The sequence below is a fragment of the Lolium rigidum genome, chromosome 2, assembly GCF_022539505.1.
Source record: "Lolium rigidum isolate FL_2022 chromosome 2, APGP_CSIRO_Lrig_0.1, whole genome shotgun sequence".
NCBI lineage: Eukaryota > Viridiplantae > Streptophyta > Magnoliopsida > Poales > Poaceae > Lolium > Lolium rigidum.
The window spans coordinates 231,128,426-231,151,748 of NC_061509.1; the positions used below are offsets into that span (position 1 = coordinate 231,128,426).

The 23,323-nt window shown below is 46.3% G+C and overlaps 3 protein-coding genes and 1 long non-coding RNA gene across 4 annotated transcripts; 1 reads left to right on the top strand and 3 right to left on the bottom strand.

The window, feature by feature from the left end:
• Positions 1-3,625: 3,625 nt before the first annotated feature.
• Positions 3,626-7,361, bottom strand: LOC124693094 (pyruvate dehydrogenase E1 component subunit alpha-1, mitochondrial). Its single transcript, XM_047226546.1, has 8 exons — positions 6,665-7,361; positions 6,484-6,563; positions 5,838-5,915; positions 4,790-4,885; positions 4,630-4,701; positions 4,441-4,494; positions 4,283-4,348; positions 3,626-3,951 (listed from the first exon to the last, which is right to left on the bottom strand). Exons 1-8 carry the CDS (start codon positions 7,347-7,349, stop codon positions 3,907-3,909), a joined length of 1,176 nt encoding a protein of 391 aa, XP_047082502.1. The 5' UTR covers positions 7,350-7,361; the 3' UTR covers positions 3,626-3,906.
• Positions 7,362-8,840: 1,479 nt separating this feature from the next.
• On the bottom strand, positions 8,841-12,154 carry LOC124690642 (E2F transcription factor-like E2FE). Its single transcript, XM_047224002.1, has 10 exons — positions 11,970-12,154; positions 11,767-11,887; positions 11,587-11,664; positions 11,413-11,478; positions 11,178-11,304; positions 11,024-11,091; positions 10,862-10,934; positions 10,705-10,766; positions 10,204-10,615; positions 8,841-8,953 (listed from the first exon to the last, which is right to left on the bottom strand). Exons 1-10 carry the CDS (start codon positions 12,152-12,154, stop codon positions 8,841-8,843), a joined length of 1,305 nt encoding a protein of 434 aa, XP_047079958.1.
• A 739-nt stretch (positions 12,155-12,893) lies between these two features.
• LOC124688286 lies at positions 12,894-15,021 on the top strand. Its single transcript, XR_006998478.1, has 2 exons — positions 12,894-13,087; positions 14,676-15,021. It is a non-coding gene; the product is annotated as an uncharacterized LOC124688286 (long non-coding RNA).
• Positions 15,022-19,605: 4,584 nt separating this feature from the next.
• Positions 19,606-22,524, bottom strand: LOC124688287 (TORTIFOLIA1-like protein 3). The gene is made up of 4 exons (XM_047221982.1): positions 21,724-22,524; positions 21,516-21,645; positions 20,674-21,215; positions 19,606-19,998 (listed from the first exon to the last, which is right to left on the bottom strand). The coding sequence occupies exons 1-4, from the start codon at positions 22,522-22,524 to the stop codon at positions 19,606-19,608; spliced, it is 1,866 nt and encodes a 621-aa protein (XP_047077938.1).
• Between the last annotated feature and the right edge of the window lie 799 nt (positions 22,525-23,323).

Sequence of the window (23,323 nt, forward strand, 5' to 3'; positions counted from 1 at the left end):
TAGAACTCTAGATACATTTAAATTTGATAATTTTTACACAACTTTTGTGGGATGAAAAAATACCAATTACATCCTAATTTTGACAAATTTTAGATAACATTGGTGTGACGGATGGATTACTAAATTGGACTCAATTGGTAAGAAAAGGTGGGAGTATAAAATAGTAAGCACACCAGAACAGTTCCAAAACTTTTTTTAAGGGTACACCAAAGACATACCAAATCCTTATAAAAGGAAGCGGAAATTATAAAGGAAACCAACACACAACTGCGAACAGTTGTGGTGATACCCACCAACACACCCAAGCAACCCTAAACCTACTCTCGCGTCATCGGTGTACTCCCTCCAACTCTAGCCAACTCTCATAGCTTGAGCTCATCCTTGATTCTCTCCACGAGCTAGCGTGTGGTACATTGGTGTCACAAGTTATCGAAAACCCTCGCATTTTTTTGCTTCCAAATGGACCAAGCCGTGAGTATGATCAGCGTGTCGAAGCCCCTCCAATCCCTTGTTGCCACCAGGTATGTTGTTGTGCACCACCAATCTTCCAGCGTGATGGTATGAGAGGGTTCCACAATGTTCAGGCATGTCGCCAGCGGACAGTCACACACTCATACCAAACATGCCGTGCATAAGGGCATTGCACCAGGATGTGCTTGACTGAATCCACCTCCTGCAAACACGTGAAGCAAGCCTCCGGTTCGTCATGCAGACCGTGGCGGAAACGTCTGTCTATGGTCCATAGCATGTGCTTCAGGGCGAGCCAAATGAAACTCTTGCACTTCAGGGGCGCGTACGACCGCCATATAGGTATGTGCATCCTGAACACCTCGCTTCCAAGACATATGATTGTATAAGTGTCTCTGGTCGTATAGGTCCCAGATCCCGCTCCAGACCATGAGAATTGATCCGCCTCTCCTCGTCTCGCACAACCTCCTCGATATCTTCCCAAAGTCTAACACATTGTATGCTTCCTTCTACCGTCGGGTTATTAGCCACATCCGCGAGCCATGCGTTGTCGATCAAAGCATCATGGACCAATCTATGATTCTTTGTCCTCACAGTGACCACATAAGTAACCACCGGCGCGATCTCCTACGCAATTTTGCCATTGATCCATCGGTCCCTTCAAAAGAGCATGGTTTTGCCGTCACCTACCACAATCTTCGCCAAGCTGTTGAAGATTTCCTTAGCATGTGGGTCGCTAGCTATCTTCAGAGCCTATCAGGGCCTAGAGGGGTCAGTACGTTGCAGCCATTCCCATCTAACCCGAAGAGCCAAACCTTGCTGCTTGAGATCATTTACTCCTAAACCCCCGAACCGAACTGGCTTGCAGATGATGTCCCAGGCCACCAAACACTGCCCGCCATTAACCTGTTTCTTCCCTACACAGAAGAATGCACACATGTACTTTGTGGCTTCCTCCACGAGCCAATCTGACGCAGCCTCCACCAGCATGTGGTGCACCAGTCTTGGCGCGATCACCGTCTTGATAAGCATTAAACAGCTGGCCCTGACAATCATCCCTCTCCCTCTGCCAAGCAGGAATAAAGTGCACAATGCTGTCAAGTGTGGGTTTGTATTGTGCCCTAGTAAGCGATCTCAAGGCAAATTGGAGCCCAAGATACTTGATTGGAAACTCCGCCAATTGACAGTACAGGATAGTGTGCACTCTACCCATGTCCTCGTCATCCCCTATGATAATTGTCGTGGTAGTTTGTCTGTAGTTTGTCTTTAGATCCGAGGCCTCCCCGAACAAGTTCATGATCTCTTTGACCGCAGCCACCTCCTGCCACTCTGGCTTGAAGAACAGCACCACGTCGTCTGCATAAATCGAAATCCATCGGAGCGGCAAAATGCCAGCTGTGTTCTGCATGACTTGATCCTCTGCAGCCTTGGCAACAATCGCGATGAGCACCTCCATGCCGGCCACAAACAACGTAGGGGAGGTAGGTTCTCCCTGTCTCAGACCACGGACATCATGTATTATGTCACGTGTGACTCCATTGACTGTGACTCTTGTGTTAGACGTGTAAAGCAGCAACCCGATCCACTTCAGGAAAAGATCTCCAAAACCCATGTGTCTAGGCACCTCGAAAAGGAAAGCCCAAGACATAGAATCGAACGCCCACGACGGATCAATTTTCAGCAGCACGCCTAGGGCTCTCCTCTGATTAATCTTCCTTGCAACTTTTCTGACAAGCACGAAGTTGTCATGCAAACAACGGCGCGTCATGGTGGCCCACAACGATTACGTTCAAGGTCCAACCGGTTCTAATCAGCGCAATTTCCCTTTCCAAAACCATAAATCGAGGGATTTGTCACCGTTGGCGCGTGAGAGTGAGTGAACGGTGATGGCTGGAGCTCGACGTTGTTGCTCCCTTCATCCCGCTCGTCTATGTTGTTGTCCCCACTCATAGGAAAGCTCTAGCACCCTCGTCTACTTCGTCCTTATGTTCTCTTCTCATGGGTGGCGATGGCAATAGCGGAGCTCGTCGAAGCACATGTTGTCGCGTTTCGCCACTTTCTACAAGTTGCCCAAATCATGGGTATGTGCTCCCTCTTCTTCTTTGTTTTCTATCTAAAATTTAGCTTATGATTTCTATTTTATTTGCTTGTTGCATACGCATAAAGTGGTTGCAACTTCTGAAAATGGGAGGATGTATATGAGGGGCATTTGAAAAAAAAAATGGTGAAATTTGGCAAGATCAGCCCGAGGCGAGTAGCTCAATGAACAACCTCATATCCTATTTGCTCAATTATGTCTTGAAACCGCAGAGGACCAAGTATTAGCATCACAATCGTCATAGCACACATTGTGCCCATCAACGTATGCCCTACTGCAACCACAACCAACAAAAAAACCTCCATATATCACCTCCGCGGTAAAAGTATCATTGCCTTCCTCTACGCACTGAACAAAAACAAAAAAACAAAAATCAGTTCAGACCTTTGGCCCAGTTTACACCCTAAATCACAAAACCAAATTGCTACCAGCAAGTTGAGAACAAAAATACTCTAAATTACTATCTACCAGCACGTCGAGCACAAAAATCTACTACTCTAAATCAACATCAATTTGATGACCAAATAGCAGCAGAATCGTACTTACCGTACAAAAGAGCAGGTTCTCTTTACAGTCGCCACATGGGAGACATCGCCGGCGTGGAGGATGTTAACCTTCTGTGCCATCACCGTTGCCTTCTCCAATGCCATCAATCAGCTTGTTCAGGCGGCGATGATCCCCTTGATCCACCACCCTCATGGTTCAAGCGCTCCGCAAGAATATAGAAACAGGGGAAGAAATAAACCGAAGATAAAGCTCGATCCTCCTGCTTCCAAACAATGAAGCTAGCGAACAGCTCCAAGGGGCGAATGAAAATTTTCCACGTAATCTCTAAGGGGCACAGCCATCGTGAGCCCACATGGCGCCTCTTAATCAGCCCGCCACAAAGCCATGACAGCCAGAACACTCCATGTGAAATAATACTCTTGACAAAATATTTGCTGACAAACACGATATTTTGCAAAGGTAAATTACTATTTTTAAAACGTGACACATTGCATAGAGATGTAAAGGCATCTGGTGCCTGCCAAGCGTAATATGTTTGCGACAGGAGCAAACTTTAGTTTTCCACCTAATGATTTTGCAAACAGAAGGGATTATGCGGGACAAATCACTGGCCTCAATACAAAGCCAACCAGCAGCTGTTAAAATGAATTGCGGAAAAGAAAAGAAAAAAAGAAGCAAAACAAATAAGGAGCAGATCCTCCTGACATCGCTTCTCTATACAGGTTCGTTTTGCAACAAAAACTGCCAGCAATGCCCAAGGGTTTTGTTCAGCGATACTTATTTCTCCTAGGTATCTCCTCGTACAGAAGAAGAGTGTCCTTCAGGTTGGCGACCTATGGGAGTGTAGCTCTCAACTCCTTTCTGTCTGCGCCAAATGACTGCATCATCCAAGAGTGTGTTAGAACTGGTTCATCTCCTTGAATGTTCAGAGTGCAAATATGGTTCAACTAGTACATAATCTAGTACACGGTGTTTTCAAGAAGTGGTAAAATTGACAGTTTCATCTAAACTCGAAAAAAAAAAACCCTTATTGATACTATATAGTTTACTACAAATACAAGTGAAAAGAAACAAGATTAGATTAAAATCCCACATCACAAGATAAAGCCGCGACAATCAGTTTGACAAGTCCAGAATCAATTAAGATAATATAAAAATGGTGAATTCACTTCTGAAGAGGCTAAAATAAAAGATTAGACATCAACTAACCTCCACGCCAAAACCCTTGACATATACATTCGTAAAGAGCTCAGAAACATCGGGCATAGGACTTTCCTGAAGATATTAAAAGATGCATATTGTAAGGAAAAAAAAAACATAATCAATTAAAAGTGGTCTAAAAGAAGATGTCCAAATGCAATGGTAACCTTGGCTTTAGCAATGGCGGTATCGACTTCTTTCCTAATTTCTTTCTCCATGTCCTGAGAAGAAAACATAGATCTATAATAAGAACAAGAACATTCCTCTGAATGAAATAGTAATACAGTATGTATGAACCTCAATGAAAACCAGATGCACAGTAAACATGCTTGACATTTTTCAACAGAATCTCATACCTTGAGCTCAGCAGGGGTTGCTAGGTCATGAGCCAAGAGCAACTTTCTAACTCTTTCAATTGGATCACGCTCCTGTTGGGACCATAAAAATAATTGTCTGAAATAAATGCATTTGGCACAACCACTTAACCTTGAACTAAAAAGGTCACGACATTCCAACCTGTCTGACACCTGAGATCTCATCCCTGGTACGGTAAGTGCTTCCTGGGTCAGACATAGAGTGGCCATGGTATCTGTAGGTGTCCATTTCAAGAACCTAAATAGTAGGAATTTTATTAGTACCCAGCACTCAGTACTAACAAAATCTCTGCACACCCAAAACCATTATAAAATCATAGTATTCATTACTAATTAATAGCAGGTAGACTAATATGGAAACAATCACGGACATATATAAAATGACTGTAACTGTAAGTGAAGTGAAGCAGCAAAGAGATTTAAGCATCCTCACTCAACTATGTTCAGCTCATGACCATGCATTATTAGCAAGTTAGTAATGAAAAGTATCATCAGCAGACAGTAATAATCAATTAAAGTTAGCATCATGTCAATCATTGTTCAAAGATGTAACAATCAGGACATAAGCTGGTGTGTATTATTTTCATATTTTACATGTGAACAGGGTAAATTAGCAGAAATCGGCATTGCCCAATCATGTAGCTTTGGGGATCTGGTAACAGAACAATTTTAAGAGATTCAATGGGAAACAATAGAAGGCAAACTAAGATGGAATCGCTCTGTTAGATGGAATGATCATCAATGAATATATAACCTATTTTAGTTCTAAGCCTCCAACCCATACTATCTCCTATATTACATACCTATGTTCATCACATCAGCTGCCAAATCACAATCAACAATAGATCGTTACATATAATTCCAGCAACCTACTCTAGCATGCAATCAATTGATAGAACAAAATCTTGGAGATATCGAACAGAACTTTAATGTCAGGAAAGATCTAACGCCTTGGTTAGGCATAGCAGATTATATTTTCAGGAGAAAATGTGAGTGTGGCTCAATTAAGTTAATATAGTCTTAGGCATTGATCCTTATTGCAAACCTAACAAAGAAATACAAAAGAATAGCCACAGCCTAGTAGCACCACTGACCCTACGAAGCTAGGTAAACCCCTAACAAACCATCAAGCGCTCCAATATTCATCATACTTAAAATTACAGAAGAAGCAAATATTCTTGTGTACTCACAATTGGGCCGTTTGCAATGGCATGCTCCTTCGCGAATTTGCAAGCCTGCTTCACAGCAAGAACATCCATTCCATCGACCTACAACAGACATAATTTGACGATGTCAGTAGGAAATACTAAGTATGTCAGACATGAGCTTATAGCTTAAAACAGAAGCAATTCACAAATAGGAGGAAAAGATAACAGACTTCAAAGTATAGCGTAACTCATAATGGACAATAAGCCAGAGGAGATGAAATGGGAGCTTCTGTTTGCAAACATATTAACTCAGGACAGATTAAAGTTGCCTTTAGGGAGCCATAGTAAATTATTAAAGACATTGCTTCCTTTGCATGTTGGAACAGCTAATCATCATGTGATAAAATACCATACTGAACAGTTTATATCCTTCAGTCAAGTAATGTCCTCTTCTTAACCTACATGTTTTAATAGCTAATCATGTGCTGCTAAAATACCATACTGAACAGTTCACATCATTCAATCAAGTAACAGCCTCTTCTGCAACTTAAAAGACAGTCACAGAGAGGTCCGTCAAACCCTCCCCACGAAAAGCAAACAGAGACACCACACAGAAATAAAATTCATGATGCTAGTCAACCTCCATGGAAGATTAGGAGAAAAATCAACAAGAGGATTTTGAAATTACCTTCAATCCAGGCACATAGTCTCCACGCTTGTAGTACGATGGGCTCTTGGCCGCCCTCCACTCAGCGGTTCCCATCCCATCTGCATATATCAGAAACCAGATCGCATCACATCAGAAACAGGTAAAATCGCGATGCAATCCCTACACAATTGGTAACTATATAATAGGCGGAGGAACTTACAATGGTTGTTCTCGCAGACGAGAATGGCGGGCAGCTTCCACAGTGCGGAAATATTGAGCGCCTCGAAGAGCTGTCCCTGGTTGGCGGCACCATCGCCGTATAACGCGAAGGATACGCTGTCCTCCTTCCTGTACTTCTGCGCGAAGGCGAGCCCGCATCCGAGGGGCACCTGGGCGCCGACGATCCCGTGGCCGCCGTAGAAGTTGGCGTCCTTCTTGTAGAAATGCATGGATCCGCCCTTTCCGCGCGAGCACCCGACCTGGCGGCCCATGAGCTCGGCGAAGGCGGTGACGAGGTCGCCGCCGCGGGAGAGGTAGATGCAGTGGTCGCGGTAGGCGGTGATGATGGAGTCCTTGCGGGTGATGGCGGCCTCCATGCCGACGGTGACGGCCTCCTGGCCGTCGTAGAGGTGGCAGAAGCCGCGGATGAGCTTGGCCTTGTAGAGGGAGTCGGCGGCGATCTCCATGCGGCGCATGAGGGACATGTCGCGGAAGAAGGCGACGAGCTCGGCGGGGGTGGTGGCGACGTCGCGCGAGGGCGGGTCGACGATGTGGGCCGTGAAGGGCATGGAGGTCTCGATGGTGAGCGGCGCCGTGGAGTCGGAGATCGGGCGCGCCGCCGCCATGAGGGCCGCGCAGGGGGCGCGCGCGGCGGGGACGCGGCGGAGGAGCGCGGCCGCGGCCATGGCTAGGGTTCCGGGGCGGAGGCGGGCCGGGGTGGGTGGGAGGTGGGAGAGATAAAAGGAAAGGGGGAGATTATTCTTGTGCCGAATTGTGGTTGCCTCCTTATTAAGGGGAGGAGACGGTTGAAGGAGAGAAAGAGGATGGTGGGTTGGTGTTGGGTGGGCTTGGCGGGCCGGCGGCGGGATCTGGTACGGCCCTGATCGTGCAACGCGATTCGATTGGTTAAGCCCAGATTTGACTGCTATAAGAAAATCACAACATTGATTAAGATAATGCGGAAATTAGGAGACGACAACTGCGTCCCAGTTTTTTTGGACCGTTCTTTTAAATAAAAGATTGAGAAGAATCTAAAAAATCGAAATTTAAGAGCCGTGCCATGACGCATACAGTAGGCATAAATTATTCTGCAGTTCAGAACGTCCTTTAAGTTCAGCCAATAATTTGGTTATTGCAGTGCCGCTGTCATGACGTTGGGAATATTTTGGGTTTAGTTATTGGGAAGACAAAGCTAAACCAACCAATCCTCTCCACCATAAACAAGTGGAGCAACCCTGGCAATGGCCAGGGGGCAGTTCAATAACTTGCCTCCATCAACCATCACTTTCATGCCTGGTTCAGCATTGTCCACATCAAGCAGAGACAACTTACCAGTTCTCACAACATAAATTCCTTTTTTTAATGAAACAATTACAGGCTTCAGGTATGCTGTATGCAAACCTTCCTATAGCACCTACCCCGCAAATACTAGGATTTGATTCCTTACAGTTTGCTTGAACTGGAAAATTACAAGCCTGCAAGGATGCAGTTCGGTGTTTTGACTAGTGCTTAACTTGACAAGCCTTCAGTTTGCTTAACTTCAGAAGTGTGTTTCATAAGTAAGATGAGGTCATCCAGTTCTATCCACACAAAAAATAAAGCTGGATACTGTTTTTATGTACCTGAACCAAAATTTTCCATGTCAGTTGATTGACGGCCAAAAAGGTACGCACAAAACATAAGGTAATGATACGATCCAAGCAGTCAGAATATTGTGGTCAGCAGCTTTACGATGCAGAAAACTGAATACTGTTTTTATCCAGATTGTATGTCAAAATAAATACAACTGATTACTGTTTTTATGTACATGTAACTGAATCAGAACATTCATGTCAGCTGGCAGTCGCCAAATCAATACACGCATAGAGAATGCTACGATCCAAGCATTCAGAACAGTGTGGTCAGAAGAAGATTCAGAATGCAGAGAGGTAAGCACGCTTGTAGGTGCAAGAATGAACAGTACACAAAAGTTACAGATTGACAATGAGAAAATGTTTCCCTCCCTCTCCTGACTATGAAGGCCTAAAGATTGCCTGCATTGAGCAAATACAATGAACTCTAGGCCTAAGTCATCTATTTGTTTCCTCTCCTCTTCTATTTTGACAAATTGTACAGGCCGAATCCCAAGCAACGCACTAAGAACTGCTGTGCTTGAGTTTATGGTGTTCCTACAAAAATTAGTTGTTAGCAGGCTTCCCGAGATGTTGCTGCATGATGCTGCTACCCTGTGAAAATTCTGAGTACCAGGACTTCCATGCATCCACATAATGAGCGAAAAGGTCACCAAGTTCTGCATTCAGAAAATTGCGGAAGAAACTGTGAGTTTCACTGATCCGATGCCAGAAAGTTCAAGCAATTGAATTATATGAATATGTCAACTGTAGGCTTTTCTTTGTTGAGAAATTCTCGAAAGAGGCCAGGCCTTTGCAATTCATTGAGAAAAATAGAATTGGCCAATAAATGCTGTAGGTCATTCCATTATGTTTACAGACAGCTTGCATTTAAGAAACAAATAATTTCCTTCCAGAGAGCCCATATACTACACTATTTCTATGAGTCCAATCTGAATTCCAAGCTGGTGTACAGAGGTACACTCATCTTTCGTGGTGGAAAATATTCAGAGAAAACTAGTCCTTGCATGGACCAAGTCTAGTAACCAATACCACCAAAATATTGCAGAACCTAGTATGTGTAACAATTATAGTAATATTGCAGAACCTAGTATGAGTGTGACAATTACAGTATCATCCCAAATGACAAATACGGCATTAGTTAGGATCATTATTTGGGAGGTTGATTTTGAATCCAGAAATCAAAAGAAAAACGTTTTCCTATAAGAAATTAATATCCACGGCGACAATTTGATAGACGTCTCATTATTTAAAAGGGTGCAACTTTTGACAAGGAACAGAAACCATATAAAAGAAGTGCTAATATTATGTTCACATAACTTGCTTTTAAGAAGCAAAGAATTACCTTCCAGAGAGCTCATGTGCTATACTATTTCTACGAATCCAATCAGAAATGGTTTAATAGCTATGGTATTCATATATATATATATATGTACAGAGCTATACACATCTTTCGTGCTGGAAATTATTCAGAGGACAACTACTACTTGCATAGAAAGTCTACTAACCAACACCAACTAAATATTGCAGAACCTAGTATGACTGTGACAATTATAGTAATATTGCAGAACCTAGTATGACTGCGACAATTATAGTAGCATTGGTTACTGTTAGTATCATTATTTGAAAGGTCGCTTTTGAATACCATGTTTTACTTTCTATGACATCTTTCTGTTCCCAAATTATGAATGCCACAATCAAAGGTGTATCAGGTCATATTCGGTAGACGTCACTCCCGCTAGATTGCTAGTAACAGTGTAATTCCTACTTTTAGCATAATAAAATCAAGCATTTTCCTATGAGAAATTAATATTTGCGGCAACAAAGTGATAGACTTTTCATTATTTAAAATGGCACAACTCTTGACAAGGAACAAAACCATAAAAAAGAAGTGCTCATAAATACCCACCTTGGTTCTGGTACTGTGGTTGGAAAGAATCAGCGAGGCTCTCCCAGTCCTGGGCACCCTTCTTTTGTCCAGCATTCTTACAATCATCAGGCTCCTGTTTTCTTGCACAGGAAGGGTGGAAAGGCCCATAAACAAAACCACTCTTGTTAGCCTGCCTGAGCTGCCCCTGCACGGCCACCTTGTAGGTATTCAAGATATCTCCGCCACCCTGCGCCAGCTTTGCTTTCTTCTGGATTGCTGAACCCAGTTTGCTTCTGTTTATGTCAATGTTAGTGAGTTCAGTCCCAAATGCTCTCTTGTTGGACAGAGTCTTCCTTGCTGGGGAGACAGCTACTGTGACACCATATTCTGCTTTTGATTTCCCATCCATGCCCAACCACCGGAATGCAGGCTTCCTTGTGTCCACTTGTGTCTGAATGACAAGATTCAAGAACATAGATTCAGAAACATTGCTTATAATTGAAGTGCAGCTGACTTGTCAGTAATTTTATTACAGCCTACCTTCTCAATGAGTTTCAATGAAGACAGCACATTGGCAATGTCATACAACCTCCTGACTTTAGCTGCGCCACAAAACAATTACAGGAATTAGCTTTGTTTTGCTTAATTTCCATAGTTGTACCACTGCAGAATCATATAGGGAAATGTCAGTACTAACTTCTCATATTGGACTCGTCGTGGCCTTCTCCTAGGAGGAGCTTTGCAGCTTCATCAAGTGAGATCGTGTTAACCTGCTCAATGCACAGATTTCAAACAATGAGCACAGTCCCACAAACCATAAACCTTCAAAACAGAAACATGGAAATGCAGAGTTTCCAACCTCCATGGTGAGGAATAGCTTCACGAAATTCTGCGTGAGCAACCCAAGAGACTTCTCCTTCCTATGATCTGAACATAAAACAGCAAAGCTCTAAGCCTGACATGACAAAAAAGTGACTAAACACATCAACATTACAACAGAGAAGCTGTTATACCAGATCGAAGCTGGCAGCGAGGTGCATCGGGCTTGTCAGAAGGGTTGTCAACAGTCTGGCTCAGCTTCTCACTCTCGGTGTCGCCCTCCGGATCGGCCAACTTATCATCGTCTTCGTCATCCGACATCTTTACGGTATGAATGGAGTAAGGAACAGCATTGTCAGTCAGGAACTACATTATGGAACAGCGCCACATGGATAGATTCAAAGGAAAGATGCAGATAAGAAATCATACATTAGCAGCAGAGTGCTCCTCCAGCTGCAGAGGGGCCAAGCCAGACTTGTCGCTCAATGCCCTCTCCTGATCAGATAAAGGGAGGCAAAACAGCATAATTCAGACGGGTTACACTAGCGGTTCTTGGTTGGAGTATCAATTATGGCATGGAAAATTGGAAATGCGGACGCAAACCTTGAGTTCCCGCAGCGCCATGGGGACCCCTCCGAAGCCTATCCAGGAGTAGCGGTTCTTGGCCTTCCTGACAAGAATCTGTTCGCGCGGGATGACGGAGCGGAAGAGAGTCAAAACCCCATCGAGGTAGACTGACCAAGAACGGGCGGAAAAGAAGAAAGAAAGGAAGAAAGAACTGACCCCGATGCTCTCGAGCACGTTGACGATGTCGTAGATCCGGCGCCGCTCGACGCCGAGGCGCCGGGCCGCGTCGTCCAGCCCGATGGACTCCACGCCGTCCCGGTCGTAGAGGGCCACGAAGCTGCAGACACCCCCAAGAATTCGGTGAGGAAGGGATCTCGTTTGGAATCCGGTGAGGCGAGGGATGGATGGATCCCACTCACTTGGAGCAGAGCAGGCCGAGCGACTTCTGCTTGCGGCTGTAGGCGTGGTGGCGCAGCTTCCCGTCGTGGGCGAACAGCTGCAGCGGATGGGGGAAAGAGAGACGCAGCGCCGGTGGCGGCGTCGTGTCCGCGGCCGCCGACGCCGCGGCGGCCTGCTGGGCCGTGAGAGAGGATGACGCGTCCATCGGCGCCGATCCGCGCGCGGGGAGAGACGCAGGATCTGCGTCGCGTGCGCGGTGCGGGTATCGGGATCGGAGGAGGGAATTCCGGCGGTGGTGTTTATAGATGTGGAAGATCTGCCCGCGGGTCGGGTGGGTGAGGGAGGGAGCGCCGGCCGTTGAAGCGAATCCGAGGTGCTCGAATTGGCGCGGCGGCGGTGGACTCCCCCGCTTTTGAAATTTTCCTGTGCGGTGCGGCGGTGCGGCGCGTGGTTCGTTGGCGTCGGGTCCGGTGGACGGCACGCGCCTGGAGTTCAAATTTAAGCGGCTGGCGCGCGCGGCTCTGGGTGTGCGGCGAGCGGACGGAAATGGCCTCGTGGTCTGGGGATGCTTTACGCGGTGCGGTAGCGGAGATCGGGGCACTTTGGCCATTTGCGAGCGGCTCACGGAGCGCGAGCGTATGGCACGTGCGGTGGGAGCGTGATTTGTGGCCGACTTGGCTGGATCCCCTGCTTGCCTGGATGCAATTTCCTGCCGCGCGTAGCACAGGTGCGTGCTGTGATGGCTCAGGATGTAAGTGGCAGCGGCGTTTCGCGATCCCGCATACGCCGCCCGCGAAATTTGGCCCAAATGGCGCAAGCGGCCCACCACGAAATTTATATGGCGTTGGTGGACAAAACCACAAAGCCCACGATTCCCAGCGGCTGTGTTAACTTTCATCCTCGCGCAGTCACGCGCAGACTGAGGGGCTCCTCCTCCGCGCCGCCACTCGCCGCCTCCTCCTCCGCGTATCCTCCGCGCTGCCCCCGACCACCTCCTCCGCGTCGACATGTCCTAGTTCCTCCTCCTCCGCAGCAGATGGATCTGGCGGAGACTACCTTCCCGTGTCCTCCACTGCGACCGTGGCCGCTCCGGCACCAGCAGGGCCGCACGGCGGCGGGAGGAAGTCCGTGCTCGACGGTGAGGAATCTCCCCTCTTCACTCTCTAGTTCCCCTCCCCTCCTCTTGGAAAGCTCTAGCCTAGTAAGAAGGATTTTCGAGGTTTGATTGGGAATTGCGTTTTTTCCATGTTCCATGTCGCTGATTGGATGCAGATTCACGAGCTGCTCGAATTTCTATGTTGCAGTAGTCAGTTTATGCGTATACAACGATTCTACACTGGCCAAATATATTCTATGATGCATCTAATGAACCAGATTCAGTGCTGTAGATATTGATAGATTTTCTCTATAATTGGTCACTGATTGTTGGCAGAGTGCTAGCTCAGTACCCAGCTCCGTGTGTGTTCAGTCATTTTTAAAGAGATGATTACAAGCTCTAACATGTACATTTAGAAAGATGAGTTCATTGGTAAAAAAATATTGTACCCACTTTTCTACATAAAACTCTCTGGTTCATAAAAAATGGGTATGACAAGGGCCTGATATTACACTTTGCACAGGGCCTCCATTTAGCCAGGTATATTTATTTGCAATCTGGAATCGTCTCTCGGGTACTGTAGTATGTAGTAACTCGTTATCTTGGTTTGACAATGTACTATGTCAGTTGAACACTTCCTTTCCTCATCAGTCCAGATTACACCATGTTAGAGGACACTGCCAGGTGAACAAGGTGCTAATCACTTATAGGTCTACATGGGCCAACCGTAGAGAATCTTTAATTGAGTGAAATAGAAATGCTGACTATGTTTCGAACTATATGTGTTCTTGAATATATAGGGATGGCTGGACCATCCATTATTTGAAAGAGGATATCTTCCCTCGCAGAGATGATTTGCATGCTACTTAGATGCATATTTTTACTTTGTATGCTGCTGTTTTTCCATGTTTTCATTCAGAGATAAAAGGTGTAGTTGATATGTTCTCTGCTGCCCAGTTTATCCTTATTTGATCTAAGTTATCAAACATGTCCTGTCTAGCTGAAGTGTTTACAGTACTCAGCCAGCAGCAGATAGAATCCAGTACACATAATCTAGAAAACAAAACAAGTTCCAGAAACAGTTCGCAAGCAACTCTAGAGCTTCTTGAAAGCAGAGTTGAATGAACCCTGGCAAACAGTTCGCAAGCAACTCTAGCGCATTATTCTCAATTTATACGAAATAAAGTCCCTTGTTCGTCTTCCTTAATTAGTATGATTACTGCTGGTTTGCAAGTGATTTTTTAGTATTATGCTGCAACCTTCATATCAGGCAGCTTTGAAACTCGTTTTTCTTTCTTTCTTGAAAGCAACCAAATACACAATCAACTTAGAGCCCAGATTCTAGTGTCCTGTAATATTTGTTCTTATTATTATGTTGCTTCCTTCATATCAGCTTTTGAGAGTTGTTATCCCTGTCTCAGAATCAATCAAATAGAGGCAGGTCTTTGAGTACTTGCAGTCAGTTACTGAGCTAATATGTATGTTTATCAGTTCAGTGACTTCAGTCTAGTCTCTTGTACAGTACTAAGACTACTTGAGTTCTGAACTAATGTTTATCTATATGTAGCTCCTTTCTTTGCGCTATTTATTTGTATTCTACTGAATTTTGATTACAGCTATTTGAGTGCAGATTGAGAGAGAAAGAGGTGAGGAGGAATAAGCAAGAGGACAGGATGCATGCAAAAGCAAGAGAACAACAAGAAGTTAGAGGTGGCTGTAATAAGGATGAAAGAGCTACAAGATAGGAGAAACAAGTCAGCCATAGAACTACATGATAAGAGAAAGTTGGACGTTGTTTATCATGTTTGGCAATGTTCTGTCTTTGAGCAAATAAAGAGTTCACGAAACAGTTGTTTTTGCCTCAATTCGTCTAAGGCCTGTATTTTATCTGTTAAATATATTGTTTCAGTGGGACAATTCATGATCTTGCTGCGGTATTGTATCTGTTGAATATATTGTTTCGGCCGGACGATCCATGATCTGGTGGCGGCGGCGAGTCGGCGACGGCGCTGGCCAACTACCACGACCGTACCGTTGTCTCCATGCCTTCGCTCCTGGGACCTTCAGGAGCCAACGCGTGAAGCAGAAGTGGAGCAGCGTGTGGTGTGTAGGCGTATAGCAGCAGCTAGCAGCGTATAGCAACAGGCAGCGTCGCGGCCAGCGGCGGCCACGAAAACCGCATAATCCCACCAAAATAATTTGTGGCTGCCACGAAGTTCCGTAATTTTTTATGTGGCTGAAGCGGACGTGGCAGCAACGACTTGTCCACTGACATCCTGAGTGATGGCACCGCAACCACGCAACACAGGGTGTGATTGGTTGCTAGCAGTGTTTGCTCGCGTCTGCAACACAGGGTGTGATTTGATTGCACACAATTCGTACTCCGTAGTACTCCCTCCGTTCCTATTTAATCGATGTGGGGGAGAAAAGTCTAATGAACAAATAACGTATTGGTAGAAATCAATTAAATCCGGACAAAGGTAGTAGTCGTGAAGCAAAGTCTCTAGCGTTTGGTTGCCTAGAAATCGCGTTTCAACAAATGCAACGGTTGTTTGCCGAATGTGGTTACCTCCTATCCTTTTTGGTGAGCTTACGCAGTTCACCACATATGCCCACAAGGTGTTCGACGTAATAGGAAATGACTGGACGACAATCATGGATCACGTATCAGCAAGGCTGGCATACGGATAATAGTGTTCCACCACGAGTTCACAAACAGTGGCTCGTGATGCAACATAAGTTCATCAACCGAGGAGTTACGAAAATACCACCTCGCAAAATATACAGACGTGACATCAGTGCAGATCAGACCTAGCTACTCCTAAAATATACATCATGGATGTGATGTTCATCATCATCAGCAGAGCAAGCACGAAAAGAAGCATGCAATGCTCGGGCTCCTTAGAGGTAATACTTCGTCAGGAAGGTGGTGAACTCGGCCATCCTGTCAGCAGAGGTCATCGCAAGATACCTTTTTGCCTGTGCCTTTTTGATCCATGAGGTGGCTCGGAGCATGGTGGACCACGAAAGGAGTGAGCGGAGCAGCTCGACCACGGTCGACGTAGATCTTCATATGCGCATATTTCTCTATGGGCTTGTTGATGAGTCTGGTATGATGAGATTACTTAGTTCTTCCTCATGTGCAAGCTAACAACATCCATCATAAATTACTTAGTTAATGAAGTGCATGAAAAGGTGCAATGTGCTAACCTAGTTGTAGGCATAGTATGCATCATCGTCTATCATGATAGGTGATGTCTTCTCCGCCCAACGCACCCCCTCCAACATTTTTAGCATGCATACATGAACCCACCTTCCTCTCCAGTGCCTCGAATGGTTGTAGAGCTGATCCACACCAACCTCACGGCCAGCGAACTTCAGAACAGCCTCTACAATCGCTTTCAAGTCATGGTTCCTGAAGAACTGCACTCTGATCGTCCCTTCCTTGACCAACTCGCACACCCGGTTTAGCACGAAGGTGGACAGAGCAGAAGGCCATATCATGGTGTTCTTCTATTTAATAGGGCAGTACCTATCAGGCACCGGGATGTACCGGAGTGGCTGAGCCGGCAGCACAGAGATCGCCGACATATCGGGGGAGGTCGCGTCCTATCGGGTTAGCTCCAAGAAATTTTCGAGGCCAAACTTTTTATCGGGATCTGCACGGAACTCGATCTACGTCCGGTACCGCGTACTAGCAATTTTTATCAGCTTTCAGGCTAAATGAGGTATTTACCTCATGTAGTACCTCATTTAGCTAGAGATGCTCTAAGGTCGTAGCAAGTCCTATTAAAACTATAAATTTTCTCTGAACTCATCATGTTTGGACATTACCGTAATTTTTTCTGGCAAAGGAACAATGCAAATGCAAACGTCTATAGCCGCTCCAGAATCTCCACCAAAATAGGGCACAGGGCTATACAAAGCCCACATTCCCCAAAAAGCTAACGTATGCCTAGGCAGAATATAATCTCGCCAACATGGGCCGAACCGGTACTCTAGTGACCGAGTTTTCCCGGCTGCAATAATGGGCTCCCAGCAGACCCTCTCTCGCTAAAAAGGGCTAGCACATGCAATCGATAAACCTTAGAGTCGAGCCGGCGGCGGCGGAGACGAACGAGAAGGAAATCGAGGAGAAGGCGAAGGACGATGTTCCGGCGGGCCGCCGGTTCCCTCGTCGCACGTTGGTTCTCGCCACGCGCGGCCCCAAGGACGGCTCCTCCTGCGCGTTCTCTCCAACCCTCAAGGGATCGCCATTATCGCATCGGTGAGTGGCTTCTTGATGCCTATTTCTATGCCGCGGCTGCGTCGGCCGGTGCTGGTATGGCGTTGGTGGCTCGGCATTACATGGAAGGCACAGGTTTTGGTCAATCAGCTGCTGGCAAGGTAACTTGGTCCAGGAACAGGAAGGAGGTGACTGTCAAATACAAGAAGCCGGACATGGAGGAGAGGTTCGAGCGCTGGATCCACAAGAACAACAAGACGTACCGAGACGAGGAGGAGAAGGCTATGCGGTTCCAGCGGTTCAAGGCCACCGTCGAGTGGATCGAGTCGCATCCCCTGGATGTCCAGGAGAGGTACTTTCCAGAGATAACCTATTTCGCAGACCTCACAGAGGAGGAGCGCGACTGTATGCTGGCCTATCCCCACAGATTGGACAGGACCGAGTGCTACGAGACGGTCAATGCTGTCTTGGCCAAGCAAGAGAAAGTAGAGCCGGACGACAGGCAGGCAACTCAAGTCTCTGCCTAAATGGTGTTTGGTTGGTTAATGATATCAGGTGTGGCTGATGTAGTTAACATTAAGTATAGCTTGGAAACTACTTTAAGTTTGCTGCTATGTTAGTCTGAAGTCTAAACCATGTGTGGCTGGTGTACTAGTTAGAATTAAGTAGCTTCGGTGCTCCTTGAAATTTGCTGCTGTGTTAACCTGAATCATGTGATCAAGAACAATGTTGTTTGCTTTTTTTTCCGAAACGGGGGTATTCGTCGGCTTCTGCATCATGACAATGCACACGGTCATTTATTGGAAAAAAGTTCACAATGTTGTTTGCTTGATCCTGCAAAAAGAATATTACCTCCGTACCGGTTTAGAGGGAAATTACGTATTTCGCGAATAAAGTTAACTTGAATCATTTAACTTCCAGCTTGGCCGGGTAGGGTTATGAACGCCACTGGTTATCTTCAGAATTCTTAGTTTCATTTGTATCTTATCCGTATCTGGGCACGTATTTTATCTTCTGTATAATTTAGATCTTTGTAATGTATATTTGTATTCTTGACTCGTTTGAGTCGTTGTAATATATGTTTTTTATGTTATAATGTTACTGCTCGTGGTAATTCATCTTGCATCATACGTGTGATTCCATCTCAGAATCGATATCGTGCAGAGTCAGTGAAATCCTTATGGTACCGGTTTTGGGACGTCACATATGACCTCTTCGAAAAGAACGTAGTCCAAACTAGCAACACCTGAGCTCCCGCTGGTTCTTCAGGCAATCGCAGCTCATATGATGAGAGTGCCTATTTCTAGATCCCACTGGCTACAGCGGACACTTGTCATGTTGAGTCAGCAAGCACAGCACACAGGAAGCGCAGTTAGGAATTCAGAGGGTACAAAATGTAGTGAAGCAGCAGCCACAAGTTGCAACAAATATCATTAGGAACACCTGCCATATTTTGTGAAAAGCTCTAAGCACACCTAAAAACACGGTCGCAGCTAAGCTGTTTTATTATCCAAACTATATACATCCATAAGTTCCTTACGGCGATACATCATGCTTGCTTTCTTATACAAACGTAGTAAGCAAGTATTCTGGAGTACAAGGGACAAAAGATAACGGTCGTTCTCATGCCCTAACTCCAAAGGCAGGTTTCGATGAACATTGACGTGGCCATTGTAACCACAAGTGAGGTACTGTCAATCGGAACCTCAAGCAAAGATGCAGCTCGAGAAGTGTAGTTCTACTTTAGACTTGATGCACAGCTCAGGGATTTTGACAGTGCATGCAGCGACTCAGATCTCCATGATTCATGTACACCACATGCTTCCACCTCCGATAAAGGAGAAAAGCCTCCAAAAGCCGCAGCGGAAGAAACTTTACCTGCCTCAGTGCTTATATGCTCTAACTAGAGCAGCTCACACACATCGAAACAAAATGTCCTCATCATGCCTGACCAATCCTGAAGAAATTTCGAGAAATATAGGAATTAGGTGTCAAGTAGTTGAACAAAGAAGAATAATACTAGGAAAAGCAGATTAGGAAGTTCAGCGTGGGTGGGTGGGAATGAGAAGGAAACCCCAGCGGTCTCATAAAGGAAGGTTTCAACAATATGCATTGTACACATATAATGTTGAGGTGTCACAATGACTTGATAATCATTTCTAGAGTATTATTATATCATATATAAGAAAAGCACAGTATTCATGTTGCCATGTTATTGTCGGTTCCTAATTTGTCATATAGGAAAATCTGATTGCCCCAACAACCATATGTGACCCCACCAACTAAACTGCAGAGAGCTAGACTGTCATGGTCATAATTAGCACAAGAACACAAATTACCTTGACTTCTGTGAAGCCAAATCCTTTCTCCTGCCTTCTTGAGTAACCACGGTTCTCCCAACAGATGAAATGTTTGGCTCAGCTAATGGGTTCGTAACAAATCCACCCTGAACTCCAAATTTCTGCCTTTCCCACTTATAAGAACTCCTGCTTCCTTCCGAGCTGTTTGGAACACTGGAGGGAGAAAACCTGGAAGAGTTTCTACCACCATGGCGCCTTCTCCAGAATTTTGGGCTAAAAATGCAGCAGCTGTTCACACGAGGCTCACCGTGTGACATCCTTTCTGAAGAAACGGCTAAGTCATGAGATATCTCATCCAGTGCCATCTCTAGCCCATGGACCCTTGTCTCCAAAGAATTCATGCCATTCTCAGATTTCCCCATGAATTTCTGATTAAAACATGAAATACAATGTCAGATAAGATGCTAAAACACATGTAGGATATCAGAAACTTGTCGCGTGAATTACTGCTTATAAGGTCCATGGTGAATAATGACTACATAGGAGTGTAGGAGTATAGGACTTGCAATTTCAGATAGCAATTAGTGGAAGGCAGGTGCAGGTCAAATTAGCAAACAAACAAATAAATGATACATTTGGATGGTTAGAATCGAAATAATTGCAGATTTAAGGCACTGTCATATAGGCATATGTCTTGTTCCTGCCCAGGTTTCCTCTATAACATGACGTTACTCAATGTCACACGCTGTGAACAAATATATATTAAAGAAATTTATACTGGAATAAATGCCCCCTCTTTGCACAACCAACACAAATGTTTTTACTGAATATCCCAACAGACGGCCATGTTAGTCGTAACTAAACTTGCCTGAAGTTCACTCCCTTGTAAAATAGGCAACACAAATGAGGATAATGTTACTTATTTAACCTCTCCAGACTACCTCAAACAGCAAACATTCTAAACCTGCTCAAACAGCAAACATGCTAAACCTGCTCAAACAGCTTGCAGTAGCTACTTTTTCCCCTTAACATGAAGGTTTAGGGTCATAGTTGAATTTTGATTGTAAGATGGAATAATTGCCAACATAGCAAAGGAAAATCACCTGGAGAAGGTCTAGTAAACCAGTCTGCTGTTTTTCAATCTGAAGCAGCTGCGTCCTGATCTCTGACAAGCCCTCATCTTTGTGACCTGACTGAAACCTCTCCGAACCAGCTTCAACCTCAGAAATCTCTTCCAAGTTACCACCACCTTCATATGGAACAACTCGCGAGCCTGCTTTTGCTCCAACCGACTTGGCCACCCTCTCTTCACTGCCCTCAAAAAGCGTCCTCCTTGCTTCCAGTCTTGACCTCAGATTACCTCCTTTCAGAAGCTTCTCCTCCGTCACCTCTTTGATCGGGGTGGCATCAGGTGCGATGGCAATGTCAACCTTGTAGTCGCAGCTCTTAGCTTGGGCCACCTTGCGGTGTGAAGGTGGTGAGAGCTTCTTGTTTCTGATGGATGAGGGGCTGTGCCTTCTTGTGACACTGGGTGACACATCAGGAGGAGGTGACCTGCTTGTCGGCAATCTGTTCTTCCTTGACGCCGATTGAACTGAGTTTGAGCCTAAGGAAGCAGCTGGATATCGCCCATCACTTGCACTCCCTGTTTGGTTCCAAAATGATTTTTTTTATCAGAACAGAAAGGGATAGCTCATGCTCTCAACTCTTTCAGAGTTTTGTAGGGAAAACAATCAGTAGCACAAGATAATTTTCCTCTTCACAGAAACCGTTAATTATGTGGCTCTTTTCTACTAGCAGCATACTCCAAGATTAAAGAAACCCTTTGGTCTCTTTTCTGGCAGCAGCAGCAGCACAAGATTCACGAAACCAAGCATAACAGATCTGCACAAGGAAGAACCAAAACAACAAAAGAAGAGCATGTTCGACATTAATGCAGCATCACCTGCAAGAGAAGACCGTCGCTGTGACAGTGACGCCGGCGCGGTGCAGGAGGATGATTCTTCCTCTTCAACGTCCGGTATCTCCTTCCACGCCTCGATCATCTTGCTCATGGACTCCCGTACAATCTTGACCTACATTGCAAGAAATCTGAGATCCAGAAGAAAGATGTCGCACCACGCAGATCCAGGCAAACGAAAGAGGACACCAACCTTGTCGAACCGCCTGGCCTCGAAATAGGCAACGCAAGAGGATTTGTGGGTGGAGAGAAGATCCTTGTACTCCGAGGCCAATGCGGCGAGCGCCTCGGCGGCGGCCTTGCGGGCCGCCCAGTCGTCGCTGGCGATTGCGTCGCGGAGGCAGGGGATGGAGGCGGCGACCTCGGCGGCGCCGGCGGCGGCCGCGGAGGCGCCGATGAGGGCGATGAGGGCGGGCCTGGCCTTGAAGGCGTTGCTGCGGAGGAGCTTGAGGAGGCGGGGCTGGAGCCTGCGGAGGTAGGCGGCGAGGTCGGCGGCGGGCGCGGCGGAGGCCTCGACGGCGGCGGCCGTGGCGAGCGCGGCCGCGAGCTGCGCGCACTGGTCCTGCTCGTGGAACAGCGCGTCCACGAGCGGGGAGAGCGCGGCGGGGGCGGACGCGGAGGCGGCCGCCGCGGCGCGCGCGGCGTCGACGAGCGCGGCGCGCACGGAGGAGTCCTGGTCGCGCACGCGGCGGAGCGCGGCGGCGAGGAGGCGCGGGACGAGCGGCGCGACGGCGTCGCGCGGGTGGGAGGCGGCGAGGAGCGCGAGGAGGCGGAGCGCGTGGCGCCGGAGCGGGGTCTTGTCGGTGGGGCGCGTCTCGGAGATGGCGGAGATGAAGGCCGGGAGCTCGTCGGCGGCCAGGGCGCGCGCGATGGCGTCGAGCTCGGCGGCGGCCATCGCCTCCGTGTCCCGGTCGGAGAGGCGGAGGAGGCAGCGGTTGACGCGCTGCTTCAGCGGCTCGGCGGGGCCGCGTGGGGCGCGCGGGGCGGTGCCCATGGCGGCGAGCGCGGTGGAGTGGCCTGCCTCGGCCAGGAGTGGCGCGGAGTTTTAATGGCGCTCGCGCGCGGGGTGGGAGGCGTTAAGAGGAGGCGGCAGCGAGGAGTGGCATGGAAGCTACCGGGGAGGAGGAGCTACGGCGGAATAGGTGGCGGGTGGGGAGCAGGAGCAGTACCGTAGAAGAGGAAGAGGGGATTCAGGATTGCGCGTGTATTTATGCTTCTCTTTTGTTTTATCCTTTTTTTTTTAGCCTTTCTTCCTTTTATGCTTTCATCCCTTTACATGCATCAGCGAGCAACTTTGTATGTCTAATCCACTTGTATGGATTAAATTGATCCCTTCTTATGTTTTCTCTTCAAGGCCAACACTAATGTAGCTCGTGCAATACGAATATCGGTTTTGTCAAATCTCAGTTGATTAGATTTAGGGCTTCTTTGATTCATAAGATAGGAAAATCATAGAAATAGTTAAAACATTGGATTAGGATGTCATGCTTAGTTGTAATCTATAGGAATATGAGTTCTCTTTGATTGTGCCAACGGAATTTTCCATGAAGTTTGAGCTCATGGTTTTTTTTTTCTATAGGATTTGCACTACAAGATTTTTATAGGATTATTTTCTATAGGATATGTTCCTATGAATCAAACAACTAGTCTAGGAAAAAATCTCATAGAATCTAAATCTTACACAATTCCTATACAAATCCTATGAATCAAAAGAGCCCTAAAAATGTGTTAAAGTATAATTGTGAAAAATCATAAAATTGCACTTTTCACTTAACGGAAGATGTGCTTTTCTT